This window comes from Lissotriton helveticus, chromosome 4_1, assembly GCF_964261635.1.
Source record: "Lissotriton helveticus chromosome 4_1, aLisHel1.1, whole genome shotgun sequence".
In the NCBI taxonomy this organism is placed as follows: Eukaryota; Metazoa; Chordata; class Amphibia; order Caudata; family Salamandridae; genus Lissotriton; species Lissotriton helveticus.
Window position 1 is genome coordinate 294,433,869 of NC_136063.1, and position 15,837 is coordinate 294,449,705.

A 15,837-nucleotide genomic window follows, 5' to 3' on the forward strand; every position below is an offset into this window, starting at 1 on the left:
ATGTAGGAAAGGCAAACTGAATTTTGACCTCTGCTTCTGAAAGTCAAGCGAATGTGACAAGATAACACGATTTAAAGGCATCTTTATAGCTCATTTTATTTGTGAGCAAGCAGCACACCTGTTGTCATTTCGACAGAACGGGCGAGTAAGCCCTAAATAAAGCTCATCCTGATTAAATCTGGCTCGCTATAGCGAGTGGCTTTATTGAGACCTGATTGGTCTGTGCATAGCAGTGCTGCAATTAACTATACCAATCCACCCAATTTAAATAATTAATTGCCCATACTAGATTTTGTCTATTGTACTTGCTCTGCTCCCACAACCCAAGTTAAGTATAATAGTTTCAATTTTAGCCTAAAATGTCAGATGCCTTCATGTTTACACAAGTTTAAAAAATGTAAATTTTGCACATATATCATTATATCGCAAAACCTTTTTAATCAGCTAATATCAAGTAATTTTCAAAGTATTCGCGGATCCCCATGAATCACTATGTGACACACTAATGCAACCTGTAGTGTTGCCCATATTCTACACGTAGGCGTCACCAAACCCAGGGGACCGCAGATGCCAGGTTAAGAGCTACTGTTCTCAGATCATTTCATACCTTTTATTGGACTAAGTGAAAATAATATGCAGTGATGATAGGATGGTAATGGTACTTTGCAGCTTTGATTCCTGATTAATATAGCACGGCCATCTGAAGAAGGGGGCTTCTGGATATAGAAAGATAATGAGTTGTGCTATTGCTACATTATATTTCCAGCTAGTCCAATAAAGGTTTAGTGGAGAAAATGTCTATCACCAATGTCAACAATATACTTGCAAAGCACTTACTATGAACCACACTGTGCTCTAAAGAACCAGCAAGTTGAGGACCTTTGTCAATGATCTTGTCAATTGCCTTTTTTTCAGGTGTACTGCAAATCTATCCAAAGAAAAAAACAAAGAATGTAATAGGTTTACAAATATACATTTATTAAGAAACATCTCCTTGACTCTTGTATTTTGGCACATAGTTTCTATTGAATAAAACTTTATAAATATTGAGTTGCTATCATTCATATTTTGAAAATGCAGGCAGTGTTAAGATTAAAGGGTGTCATTTGATAATCCTATTATAAATGGTTTCCACTGCATACAATATCTCTGTAAAGGTGGAGGTTGCGAAAATTACATATATACACACATATATATATACATACACATAGACACATATATGTTTTGTTGTTTAGTTTTTTACTGTAATAAAATGCCTTAATAGTGAACATGTAAGGAATAGAGGTCTCAAACTTTAGAAATGTAAAGTAGGGGAAAACCGAATGGTAAAAGACCAGCACATTGTCTGTGTTTTTTTGAATGCATGTTACACTTACAGAAATCTTAGCAAGTGTCACAGACCTGCAACATATTAGGACATTTGTGCTCAGTGAGAGAAACACCAAAGAAAATAATTAAGCGCTTAGGTAAAGAGGAGAGATGGCAAAAAAGATTTGTCTTGAAAAAATCCATTGACAAATCAAATGTTTGCACAGGGATCAGATCAGATGCAGAAGCATTGAAACTGCCATGGAACCAGATTTAAGACAACGTTCGAAAGAATGAAATCAATCCTGATTATCTAATACCTTGGTACACACTTAAGAAACATTCTAGGACCAATTAAATGTAACTTTAATAAACTTAATAGAGATAATGGCGCCATTAGGTGCAGAGTGAGCTAGGCCAAAGGAACTACTTACTTACTATATAGTACGACCAGTTCCAAAATTATATTTAATAGAACATATTGACAATGGGTGCTCATGATTACAAGCTATGTTTGTACACATGCAAGGAAGGCATGGAGGCACCCTGCATCCCTACCAATCTAGGTATTTATCAGAAAAGACAATGGTTCCTTTGGAGAGATTCGAAAAATTATTGGAATTTGGAAGCCAGACTCAGTATCTCACCAATCGATAATTTACTTCATGTCAATTAAAACTGTAAATTGTGACTTCTTCTGAAAGTCACACAAAAATGTACATTAGTGTAAATCAGTTTTCCTAGTTTCTATCTTACCAGGATGATGCCAAGGGCTGAACAAAGTACTTGCCCCTTTCTGTGTTGATAAAAATTACAGACTATAGAAAGTTTTTTACTGTCATCTGGATACCAGTGAACATTATATGAAACTAGCACAGATCCCAAAACTGAATTACCAGAAAAACATTTTGACCTAACCGGATGAAGACAGTGAGAACCCGGTCTCTGGGGCCAAAAATCAACATTTTAAATACTTAAGATTCCAGAACTATTTCATCCAATACAGATAATTGCAGTGTAGACTGATTTGGTCAGGGAGTGAATCAACCTCTGTCCCTCAAGCAAAATGAAGATTTTTTTCATAAAAAGAAATATAGCCCTTCCCTATAACTATGGTACCACATTGCACAGTCCAGATAACTGAAATGTGACCAGGGCCTACTAGAATTGCTTTCAACAGAGGAAAAAGCCGCACACCAGGAAAACTAAAACCCCTAGGCAATCTTGCCACACTGGATAGTGAAAGTAGGAACCAGAGAACATCACAAGGCACTAGACTCTCCCAAAACCTGGGTAGAGAAAATAGCCATGGAAAGAAGCTGCAATCCAGAATGTAGGGCGATCTGCTGAAAAATAGGATACAAACTAAGGGACAAAATGATAACAAGTGGGCAATAAATGAAATGGAAAATAGACTTTGAATGCACTGCAATTCATTAATTTCAGTGCAAGTATCCTTAGATATAATAAATCTCCAATAGTTACCTTAGATTGGGAAGTTTGTAAATCATAAGATATTCCAATCTTGTTTGAGAGAAAATAAGAGTTGGCCATGATCACCAATGATCTGTGAGAAGACAAGATGGATGCAGCTATGTTCCAACTTTTGTTGGTGCCCATGCCATCTCAGGCAGAAACACTGGAAAAAAAACAGGCTGGAAGCAGAGTGTCACTGCCATCTTCAGGCAGGTAAAGTTGGACATGCAGGGCTATCCGATATCCAGCCACTGCCTCACAGATAAAGCAGACCAAAGAACACACCAGCCATGTCAATGCACTCCTAACTATCTAGACCCCCAAGCTGTCCAGGCTGCTGCATTAGCAAAGTCTTTAAGACATAGTTACCCAGGGTTGTTACCAGAATTATCACTGAACTTGTCCTGATAAAGATTCACCACCCTCTCCAACACATCCAGTGTGGTATGGGGTTCAAACTCTGATTTAACCGACTGTTGAACTGTCCCCTACCTTCTGATGAGGAGAGGTCTTGGGCCATAGAGACTTTATTGATGTATAATGATAAATGCATACACCGTTAACGTATACACAGTCATAAGACTTTTACTGTGTCCAAATTTCTCACTGTACTTGCATGTTTTACACACCTGAGCACTGTGCCATCACTCACTTATTGAAAATATTTAAAAATACATCTGTATTGAATCTATCTCACTTGGAACGCTATTATTATTTTTAACTAACATGGAGTGTATGGTGTATTCATTTATCTTTGCATCAAAAGCTTGGATATAGAAACATTCCGCTCAAATTAAAAAACGTTTACAGAATCGCTATGAAAAAACAGGTTTGTGCCGTAACACCCAGTAAAACACAGGTTGTTTATAGAACACATCAATAAAACAAATAAAACATACCCTAATGTCATCTTCTGTGATATAGCCAGCCTGCACCACCCACCAAGGCTCCACAGCAATGTCCACTGGTTTAACAGGTAGGAGATCCCGTGCGGTTTTCCTTCTGAAAAATTTCTAGAGTAGTACAGTCCATTTGAGATTGCCCATAATAAGAATCACCATTGGCAGTTAAACCAAAACATCACAAGCTGTTCCTTACAATAATATATTTATTAAATGATAAATTTGTGGAAAAAAACAATGGCAGATTAACTCCATTTTGCACCCACGGACAGTGAATCTCAATTAACCTTGTCATGTCCTGTCCTATATATACATTGTCTACAATCGACTTGGTCATCACAGGGCTAATATCATCTTGAGCCACTATGTACAATACTAATGCAATCTGTAGTGCTGTCCATATTCTACAAGTAGTGTCATTTATTGCACTGACCATCACTCTTTTAGCTCATTCTTTCTTTGTTCAGACGTCTAAAGCCCAAAACTAATGAATTTGCATTTTATAAAAAAAGATTATATCAAAATATTTTCAAAATATGCCAGAGATTGAATGTGATGACATAAAAGTCACTCAAGTACATTTCTTATCTGCTCAGGACAAAGAGATCCCTCAGAATCACATTCTATGTTCTCAGTTACTGCACTATGCATTGTGAATTTATCGTTTCTTTCCTTCCCAACGAAGTTTTTTTTTTAATGGTTACTGTCCTTTTCATGATGCAATATTTTCGAATGATACCCGTTAGCTTCTACCCTTCAGGTCCTCTATGTCAACCTCTAAATCTAGTTATTTTCTTCTAAAAAACTTAATTGTCACTTATATCACATTATAAATATACATTTTTAGTTATATTCTTATGTTTCCTCTTCTCTTAGAGTATACATGCCTAACTCCTGAACCTCGTTTTGAGTACTTTTTGTTTAAAATATGGAAAACTTTTGCTGTTTCCATACAGGGCAGTCTACATGTTTGTTTAGCCCTCTGGGCTAGTAGTAAAGGCCTACTGGTTGTTGTTTATTATGTTTATACATATGTTTTTAAATCTCCAACTTGTGTAATTAAATATTGGTGCTTCCATTATGGGTACAATTAGATGTAGAACATGTATGGAATAAGAGAGCATGATTTTTACTGGAATATACAAATAAGTGAAATATATCAACAGTTTTCACGAGCTACTCTTTTGATATGATGTTAAACAAAGGAATTGACAAAAGTGAGAAAAAAAAATGCTGTGACTGGAAGCAACCTCAGATGTAGGATGTTGTTGTGAGGAAAAACCCCTCCACAATTTACAAAGCTTAAACCATGCGGGCTGATTCGCCCACTTGCTAAGACGAGTACGATTTTATCAGGGCTGAGCTATTTTTAGAGCCTAGTGGTCCGTTTTGACGAGTTCTGTTCATTCAGAAAGTGAATGAGCAAGATGCCTTTAAATCTTTTTTTCATCTTGTCACATTAGCTGCAAGTTCAAAGATACAGGTGAAATGTCAGCTTATGTCTTCTTACAATTTGCTGCATATTTATCCTAGGGGACTTGCGCGTACTTTTTTTTTCAATCTGACTGTAAAGTTATAGGATTTTGTAAAGTGAACTGTCTGACAATCTTGCTACACAGGGAGTGTGAAATAAAAGCCTTTAGGATGTCAGGGTATTTTTTCCAAAACACAACATTTAAATAGCTTGTAAATGAACTGTACAAATATTTAAAAACATATTTCAGTAGTTGGGAAATTTATATTTGTTGTAATTCTGAGTAATGGAAACAAAGATTTTAATATAATTAAAATAAATCAGAAACCCCAACCTTGTGATGTGCATTAGATGAACATTTTTGCTGAAACTTAATTTCCACACCGTATTTTTCATACATGATATAGTTTTAAGAGTAAAACTGCATGCTAATGGGAAAGTTGGTGGTCATTTCAATGGAAAATGTGCTGTCGGTAAAGGACAGTGTGCTACCACATCATGCTTTGTTTATTAAAAGTGAGAGTTTTTATTAAACATGAACTAAGAAACATTCCTGCCCCACCCTGATGACAATGCTATTAGTGTACTAAAAGGCAAGCCACGCTTCATGTGCACCCTATATGTAGGCTAAATTCTTATTATACTTGGAGAAAAGGTTTCGTCGAATAAATCAGACAAATGAGTTTGTGTACGGCAGACATTTTTAACTCACATATTCCAATGTGCTTTCATATGTGATAATGAATACAAAGGTGACTAGGATTGCCTAGGATCACAGAATGTTGGGACCAGTTTATGGGTCAAGCACATTATAGTTAGGTGAAGTAGATTATTCAAGACACTAAACCTGCAGGTCTAGTAACATGTGTACAAATGTTTTTAGCCTGCAATGGCAACTCAAGATTAATTGCACCAAACCATTTCTCGCTTTCTATTTTCCTGCATTGGTTTTGGCCATAGTTCTAGTGGATAAGAAAAGAAAAACAAGCACTGGCATAGCCAACAGGTCTCGCCTTTGGGACCTTCAGTGTTTAGGCAGAATTTTTTGGCTATGTTGTAGAGCATTGTGGCTGCTGTGCATTATGTTGAAATGTTATAATAAAAAGTGTTAAGCATTTTTGTTACCTTTATAGAAACGAAGATGACATTATATATAACTGAAAAATCTTATGAAAAAAGATTTTAGTTAAAAAAAATCTTATATTTTTTTGTATTGAATGTGGCGTGTAATTATGTGGAACTTAGTGGTATTATTTTGAGTGTATGTTGCATTGAATGCAGTGTATTTATGTAGCATATAATTATGTGGCACTGAGTGGTATTGTTTGGAGCGTATGTTGCATTGAGTGTAGTGTAATTATGTTGTATATAATTTTGTGGCACTGAGTGGTATTGTGTGGAGTGTATGTTGTAGTTAGTAGTGTTTAATTGTGTGGTGTGTAATTATGTGGCATTTAGTGGTCTTTGGAGTATATGTTGCATTGAGTGCAGTCTAATTATGTAGCATTTAATTATGTGGCAGTGCAGTGTGTGGTATTATGTGGTGTGTATTGATGTTGCATTGAGCAGAGTCTAAGTCTGCAGCGTGTAATTATATGGCACTTAGTGTTATTATATGGAGTGTATTTATGTTGCATTGAGTAGAGTTTAAGTATGTGGTGTGTAAATATGTGGCACTACGTGGTAATATGTGGAGTGTATTTAAGATGGATTGCGTAGAGTGTAATTATGTGTGTTGTAATTATGTGGCCTTGAGTGGTAATATGTGGAGTGCATTTAAGTTGCACTGAATAGAGTTTAATTATGTGACTTGTAATTATGTGGTATTTAGTGGTATGTGGAGTGTATTGAAGTTGCATTAAGCAGAGTGTAATTATGTGATTTGTAATTATGTGGTACTTAGTGGTATGTGGCGTGTATTTATGTTGTGTTGGGTGTAATTATGTGATGGGTAACTATGTCACAGTGAGTGGTATTATGAGGAGTGCAGTGTAATTATGTGGTGTGTATTTATGTGGCATAGTGTTATTATGTGGAGTTTTTTATGTTGCCTTTAATAGAGTGTAATTATGTGACATTTAATTTTGTAACGGTGTGTGGTATTACGTGGAGAATGTATGGACGTGATTACATCACAGGCGCTTATTAACAATAATGCAAAATGAATGCAGGGAAGCCTCAGACACAACATTTTAATAGGAGTATGTAATTACATAGGTATACCTAAAGCACCACTTTTGAGCGTGCCCGAACATCTTAAATTTATTTTCAGATGGTGCTTTGTTTTAAACCAAATAGCAGGATGTTTAGTATCCGTTTCCTAATGTTTACTTTTGTGTTTCTGTACTGTGTTTAAAACACTTTAATGATTTACAATAGACATTATCGTCTTTTAAATACTTGTGTTGAATCATTGTCTATGAATAGCGGGTGAATGGTCATTAAGGCGAAGACTGTCGCTGTCTGCATGCCTTGACTTCATGCAGTGTCATGTTTTTATGCAGTTTTAGATAGCGCAAACTCGACATGAAGGTATTGGAGCCCTTTCATAAGCACCAGTTACGTTACACAAGTATACATTATTTTTTTTGGTAGGCACGGGCGATTAAAGGATTTATTTGCACAGAAACACAGGATGTTGCGCCGACTCACAGACTCGAACCTGGTTGCCCAGTTCCAACGTCGGCAGCTCTGACCGTTAAGCCACATACTCTCTCAAGCTCGACAAACTCTTCAAGCTGGGGACTTTTTGTGGCCTCGCCAAAAACATGAGCATTCATGCATAGCAAGACAGTGCCAAATTCTCATAAGGCGGAGCATGGTTTGATGGGCGAGCACTTGAAGATTAATTTAAGGCTTTGGTGAGTGAAAACATGGATGGGTGCGAGGAAAGATGGAGGCAGGGAAGTGTAGATGGTAGATTGCATGAGATGGCCAGATGCTCTGGTGAATTAATATATTGATGGATTGGTGGATGCCTGTATAGAAGAGTGTGTCTGGGTGTGGAAGGATGATTGGATGGATGCATGCTTAGAATGATGGCTGGATGGATAGATGGATAGATGAATGAATTGAAGATTGCATGTCTATGAATGATGTTCTGGTGAATGCGTACATGGACGGGTGGATAAGTGAAAGCCAGAATCTATCTAGAAGGACGGATGGATGCCTGCAGGACCAGACGACTGCCTTGGATGACTGAAGCAGTTGAATGTATGGGTGTATGGATGATTGATCCATTGGCGGTTAGATGGTAGAGTGATGTGCTTATTTTGTTTTAAAAATAGGTTCTGGCGCCCAAAGTCACAACATCGCTTAACAATGTTGCTGTTGGAGGGTTAGTCGGATAACAGGTGTGCGGCCTCGATGCCTAAAAGAACACCCACTAGAAGGCCACGGGGCCTTGGGGGCGGGCTCGCATTCAGGCTGCAGGCTGGGAAAGTGAAGTTTTTTTACCACTCTTTCATCATCCAAATGTTGTTAAATAAAACGGTTGGTTTGGGTAGAAAAGTGAAATGTGGACATGTGCTAATATTATTGACATTTGCCTGGGTGGATTGCCAAACTAAAAGAGGAAAATCCTTGTAAATCTAGGACGCCTGTTGTAGTCTTCATTTTCAGAGCCTTAGCCCGAGGCAGTGTTCATGGCTGCCGCGAGGTTTACTCTTAAGGGAAAACAAGGAAATCGCGAGCGCCACCTGTTTCCAATTAACGCGAACGCTAAAATTGGAAACAGATGGCATTGATGCTTGCTCCCAAGCACCCTAGGCCAGGGAACAAAGAAGGCGGGACAATTACCCGCCTTGGACCAATTGTGTGCTGGCTTTTTAAGAAAGACTCATGCACAGGCCAATTGCAGGTTAATTAAAAAAAAAAGCACGCGCACAAGTGTGTGTTCAGAGTTCAAAAGCCTTTACTAAATGCCTCGCAGTGCAGCCCATGCAAGCTGGCTCAGGCGAGACCTAAAAAGGATATGATCTGGAGGAGGGCCAACCAATCAACAATAATGAGAACTTCAATGGAATGAAAACTGATACTGCCGCAGCACTTATGTCACATTAGCACAGTGTTCAGCTAGACAATGAAGATATGATCTGTTGGATCCTTGAGTTGAGAAGAGTTGTGAATAATATATCGCTCCACACTAGATTGTTTGCCCATGTTAATTTTAAAATATTTATTGGGAAGGCACCAGATCACTACTGCCAGGTATTCAAAAGGGGAAAATGCTTGAGTGGGACTTCTTTGCACCCTTTGGGTGCCCCTTCCCTTTGGGGAGAGGGGCACATCCCTGTTCCTCTTGGGCCAATTTCTCCAATTCCAGAATTTCTAAGAAAGGGGTTCACCTCGGCTCCTGGAGACCGTAGTGGTGCGCCAGGCTAAGGTGGATACTCCTACTTTGCTTACTAATTTTCCCAACTGTCCTGCTACCAAACGTGGGGCCAGGACAAGAGGGGAAGGCATCTCCACTAGTTGGAGCTGCCCAAATCAGCTCATCAAAAGGTGAGAGCCCTTGAGGCTCACCACTGGTGTAAAAAAAACTTGAGGGGGTCCCCCTTCAAGGTAGGTGGAGGGACCCTCTCCAGAATAAATCGGGAGCTCTCCGACTAGAATTCTGTGCTGAGGGGGCCCCATGCAGTTTGGGGGCCCACCACACCGGAGGGGCTGCGGGGACCTGTGTTACGTCACTGGGCTCACCGCCAAGTGTTGCTGTTCCTGCCAGGGGGTGGTGTGAAGCACCTCTACACAGAGCAGGGTTTGTTTCTGACCTCCAAGAGCACAAAGGCTCTCACCCATACGTTCAGATACCTGCCTGGTGGTGGCTGGCGATACACTAGAAGTTGGTATTTTTCAGGGGGCATCTCTAAGATGCTGTTTGAGTACAGTTTTGAATAAATACAGCACTGGCATCAGTGTGGGTTTATTACACTGAGATGATTGGTACCAAAACGTTCCAGTTTTCTATAAAGCCATCATGGAGCTGTGAAGTTGGTATTGACAAACTCCCAGCCCATGCACTCAAAAAAGCTTCACTACACCTGCAGTGTCTGTGAATGGCACAGACACTTTAGGGGCACAGTGCTCATGCAGCTATGACCTCATCTGTGGTATGGTGCACCCTGCCTTAGGGCTGTAAGGCCTGCTAGATAGGTGACTAACGCATGCCACAGGCAGTGTTGGTGGGCATGGCACCCAGGGATGTGTGCTATGTTGACTCTTTAGTTTGGTCTGCACCATCACACACAGCCTGCAATGGCAGTTTGTGGGTGTTAAGTTGAGGGGTCTCTGAGGGTAGCATAATACATGCTGCAGCCCTCAATTGCCCTCTCTGGTCTCAAGGCCCTTGGTACCGGGGGTAACTTTTAAAAGGGACTTACATGTGGCCCCAAGATGTGCCAATTGTGGAAACAAAGGTGCAGTTTTGCGAAAAAATACAGGTAGCCGGGTCTCGGCACACACTCAGTCAAGTTAGCATCAGGTTTCTGGCAAAACGTTAGGGGGTAACCGTGCAAAAAGGGGCACTTTCCTACAAAGACCATAAGAACTCTTTAAGGATTCCAAGGGAAAGGCATTGGGCAAGGTATGGAAAAGGGAGAAAAGGACAAGAGGAAGGGTAAGTGAACGTTATGGAATGTTTAAGCATCTGGTAATTAAGAGAAGAGAGAAGAAGAAAGAGGGAAAGGACAGAACGAAAGAGGAAAGAGAAGGCATGAAGAGTAGGTATGTGTGCCACTTATCAATACACTGATGAACAGAAAAGTGATAACAGCAGAAGGTGTCACTAACAAGGAATTACACAATCACAAATATAAAGGTACACACCGAGAAATCGGAGAATCCGTCTTTACAATTGTTTACTGCACATGATTACAAATATAAGAAAACACTTACTTTTGAAGATCTACATTGGTTCATTAGGTCAATGTATTGGTTTCTTCCTATGCCAAGAAGTCTTAAACCTGAAAGATAAAACTACTTCAACGATCTTATAAACAACACAATGGGTGGCAAATGTGCCAATCAAAAAAGAAGGTGAATTAATATGTAATTTGTCCATCACATTATTATAGGCTAGTACATGGTGATCAGATTGCCTTCATTGTCAGACTGTTTAAAAAAAAGCTTTAAAAAAGAGCTAATAAATAACATGTTATATATAATTTAGTCGAAGTGATGACAATGAGAAGAATGCAATGATTACTGTAACTATTGACAAAGATTTTGACACATTCCTTTTGGATTGCTTATTGACCTTGTTAGAGGTCTTGTGGTGCATTACACTATAACATCATTTTGTTAATAATAAAATATGCCTTGCAACACCCTTTAGTTTTGCTAGCTACATCTTTCCCTACTCACCTTTGCAAAACAGACCCTTGCTAAGACAATTTATATACGCTCTAAGATTGTGGGGATTTGCTGACCAGCAATGAGTGTTAGAAAATAAATCTGCAATGGGCACTGAAATCTTGAATCCTAGAAATCAAGAGATCACTTTCATAAAGGACAACAGTAAATGAGAAATTCCACCAGCATGGTGGTGTTTCTGCCATCATAAATTCTGTGCTAACGGGGGAAATACTCCACAAATATTTTGCAGGTAGTCTGCCACAAGAATAACATGCAAATACATCCATTTGAAAGACAAGAGAGTAAGGTTGAGTTTTCTACGTAGGAATAGGTTGGAAGCACCTTCAATTTATTTTCATGGAGATGAGGAATAATAGCTTTTCCATATGAAAAGAAATCCTTGTGGTAAAAAGACAGAACGTTTTTTGTAAAAACTGCTATCTGTGTCATTATCAAGTTACTATTTATAGATGGTAGTGGGAGAACAGAGATTGTACCCTAATCTTTCCCAGGGCAGGAGGAGACTGACATTTCAGCATGCGGAAATATCCACCTTATGGAAATTCTGCATGCATAAATGTAAAGCACTAAAGTACTCACAATTCACTATTCCTTGAGTAACCCTATGAAACCAACTGTCTAAAAGAGTACCCTTTGAGAATAGGATCATTCATGTTTAGTTTATGAGGACTTCAACTATTGCTTAGTATTGATATGCCAGATTATACCCAAGATCTAAAGCCCTTATTGTAGCAAACACATTAAGTATGGCAAAAATACAGGATATGAACTGATATGCACATGTTACATGTGTCAAAGTCCTATCTCCCAAACAAATTTGAGCGTGGCCAAAGCAGTCACACTCCTCTGTTAATTATAGTCTTGGGAAACTGGTGAATCATGCATTTTAATCAAACAGATATTTTCACTTGTATTCGACTATTCTGGAAACCCACATTATACCCATAATTGAAAAATATTTACTGTCAGAGAATTAATGTATTATGGGTAAATTCCACGGCAAAAGAGTTAATCAGACGTTAGAAACAGCTCACTTTAAAATAAATCTAAAATATGTGGCATGAATATTTATTAACAAACAAAATGGTCAAAAGAGTATTGTTCCTCCATATGGAGGCAGGAAAATAGGATTTTATGGATAATCAACAAAAACTAATGGAGTATAAAGTCACTGCACTTCAGCAAGTCAGGTAATTGCTTTTCAACAAAACTATATGAAATTCACCCAGGATATTTGAACTCTAAGCTCCTTACTCAATTCTTGCAAATTGGCTTACATGTTCAGGGGCAGATCTTACGCTGATGACACCCAGCTCCTCTTCACCTGCAAGAAGGGCTCTGACTTCGATGGAGTGCAGATCAGAGGCTGTTTGGGGGCGGTGTTTGAGTGGTTTGAACTTAACAGCCTCAAATGCAACTCCGACAAATCGGAGCTGCTGTTTTTCAGCTGTCCACCCGATCCTAGGTGGCGGTCGTGGTGGCCCCCAGCCATGTTTGCTCCTGCGGCCGCGTCCTCCAAGGCCAAGAATCTGGGAGTGCAGATCGACGATGGTCTCACCTTGAAGCCACAGATTCTTGGCCTTGTTGGGAAGTGTTTTGGCATCCTGAAAATGCTTAGAAATTTCCTTCCGTTGCTATCTCATGACCACAGGAAAGTTACCGTACAGGCCCTGATAGGCTCCCGTTTGGATTACGCAAACGTGCTCTACCTGGGCCTGCCGGAATATCTCCTATCTCGCCTGCAGGTAGTACAGAATTCTGCTGCCAGAGCCATTCACGGCCTCCACCGGAGATCCAGTGCCACGGATCTATTACAAAAATTGCATTGGCTCCCTATTAAAAAACGGATTGCTTTTAAGGCGCTTTCGCTTGCTTTTAAAGCACTCCATGGCTTAGGTGCGAAATATATCAGGAAGCGACTGACTTTCTACTTGCCATCAAGGGCGCTGAGGTCTGCCTCCCTGGCCTTGGCATCTGTTCCTCCAATCAGACGAGCCCGATTGGAGGTCGCTCCTTTCGTCACCTGGCACCTCAACTTTGGAACTCCTTGCCAGTCCCTCTGAGGAAAAACTTTCATCTGCTAGCTTTCAGGAAGGAGCTGAAGTCCTGGCTGTTTGTTCAATAGTTGTTCTGCTCTGTTTCATTTGCTCCTGACTTCTGCATCAGGTTTCTTGAAGCGCCGGGACACTCCTCGGAGTAGCTGAGCGCTATATAAAACCGATTTTAACATAACATAACATAACAGATCTAAATAATCAATTATTGGTAGAATTAAAAAAAAAATCCTAGAAGGGTGCAAACAATTTTACTCCCCATCAAAATTCTCCAGTCAACATTATTTAAAGTATTATGAATTCACTGCTTACACATAACGTGTTACTACTGGGAAATCCCACATTTTTTAAAAACTAGAACTCAGTAGAGCTTCCAATTATGAACGTTTTATTTTCCCTTTCGGTTCGAACAGCTACGTCTGACCTGTCCCCTAATACAACAATAAAAATAAATGCTATTCAATATGAAATGGCCCTCATTTTTATAAAGCGGGTGAAAGGTTAAAACCATGGATTTGTTACATGAACACACACGTTCTTCTGCATGCCTATTCTTTTTGTGATATTTAACTGGTATGAACGTATTCACTTCTCCAAGATTATGATAATAGAGTTCTTTCACAGAATTTATTAAAGAATTTGATGTATTTGTTCTTTTCTTCTTTTAGTGATTTTGAGTTATTGTGTTGCTAACCGGGGTGTTAAAAGTCAAAGAGAAAAAAAATGCAATGGTGCAGGAGAAGGGGTTAGAAGATGCAGGGAAGAGGACACATGTACACAGGAAAGGGACAGTTGGAGAGAAGGAAAAAAAAACTCCATTTACTGTTGCTCTCTTTTTTGTTAGGACCAATTGGCAAAGTGCATGAGAGAATTACCAAATTTACACATGCCAAGGGGCTTTCCAGGCACAGCCCACTAAAATCTGCATCTGGTGCACCCTCTCATCTCACACGGCACTCTTTATCGGACGAAGAGTTGCCTCAAGAGAAGCTGCAATGCAGACACTGTTCCCAAGCGTCATCTTTCAGCACTACAATCCCAGATTACATATTTCATGAAATATATGTGCGATGCAAAACAGATATACATTTCCAGGTCTAATTCAGGAGTGGAAATGTAAACGTCAACAGTCATGTGTGTAGGGCCAAGTATGAGTGAAGTGTATACAGGGCAGGAGCCTGCTGATTTCAGGAGGATACAATCACCATGCATGCCCACTTGGCTTAAAGGAGCCAATACACAATGAACAGCTGTGTGTATCAGCTGGTGTGGTATGCATGGAGGGTCTGGTGCAAACTGCAATTACTTACAGGGGCTCACCCACCCCACAGGTTGGGACTAGCAACAAGCGCATACTTGCAATCAACATGCTGCCCCTCAAAATCAAGTATTTTAAAGCACATCAATTTTACATAGGGGCTGATTATGACTTTGGCGGTGCAGGATTGACTCCCCCACTGCCAACATCGAACTCCCCCACTGCCAAAGACGAATGCCAACTGCCCGTCAGAGTAGTAGTTTGCTCCTGGTCTGGCGGGTGGTCCTTTGGTTCCCACGTGGTGCCTTTGAAAAAGGCACCGCAATGGGAACACCATAGCAAGTTCCTGCATGGCATGGACTGAACAGTCCATGCAGTGCAGGAAATGGGCATGCAAGCAGATGGGGTGGGGGTTGTGGGGGACATGCATCCCCATGGCCTGGGGCCCCCTTAGTTTCATCACCGCCAGCAGTTTCATGGAGTGAACACCGCCATGAAACCACTGGCAGTAAGAAAACTCGTAACAGACTTGGCGGGGCCACAGCAGTCCTGCCGATCATATTGCGGCCTAACACCGTAGCACTACCACCAGGTAAAGCGATTCCTTGGCGGTTGCAGTGGTGCAATGGAGGTCTGATCACCGTAGTTTTAATACGACGGTCGGACCACTGGTGCGGCAGTCCCCGATAGCCACTGCACCTCCAACATGGGTTCGGCGGTGCGGATGACCCCCAAACTTGTAATCAGGCCCATTATATTACACAGCATACATATTTGTAAAGAACATATTTACCCAATGGGGGCAACAAGAGCTTTGTTGTTACACAACTAAAGGCAAAATGTGATCAAACTTGTAGAGATATAAGGCTAAGTGGGTCTCTTGATATTTGAACCAGTGACAATGAGGTCAAGCACAGATTCCTGGAGTAAAAGTATGAATCCACTAAACTGCCAGACCCGCCACATCTGTACTTCACGTAACTCATAAAAAAT

At 40.1% G+C, this 15,837-nt stretch overlaps 1 protein-coding gene across 1 annotated transcript in view; it reads right to left on the reverse strand.

Annotated features, from left to right (window-relative positions):
• Nucleotides 1–15,837, reverse strand: part of FAM91A1 (family with sequence similarity 91 member A1) — a 217,413-nt gene that overhangs the window by 135,878 nt on the left and 65,698 nt on the right. Inside the window, exons 5-7 of the mRNA XM_078686797.1 lie at nucleotides 11,053–11,120; nucleotides 3,684–3,797; nucleotides 838–928 (exon numbers count right to left, since the gene is read on the reverse strand). Coding sequence (XP_078542923.1) covers nucleotides 838–928; nucleotides 3,684–3,797; nucleotides 11,053–11,120 — 273 coding nt within the window. The remainder of the gene's footprint in view (nucleotides 1–837; nucleotides 929–3,683; nucleotides 3,798–11,052; nucleotides 11,121–15,837) is intronic.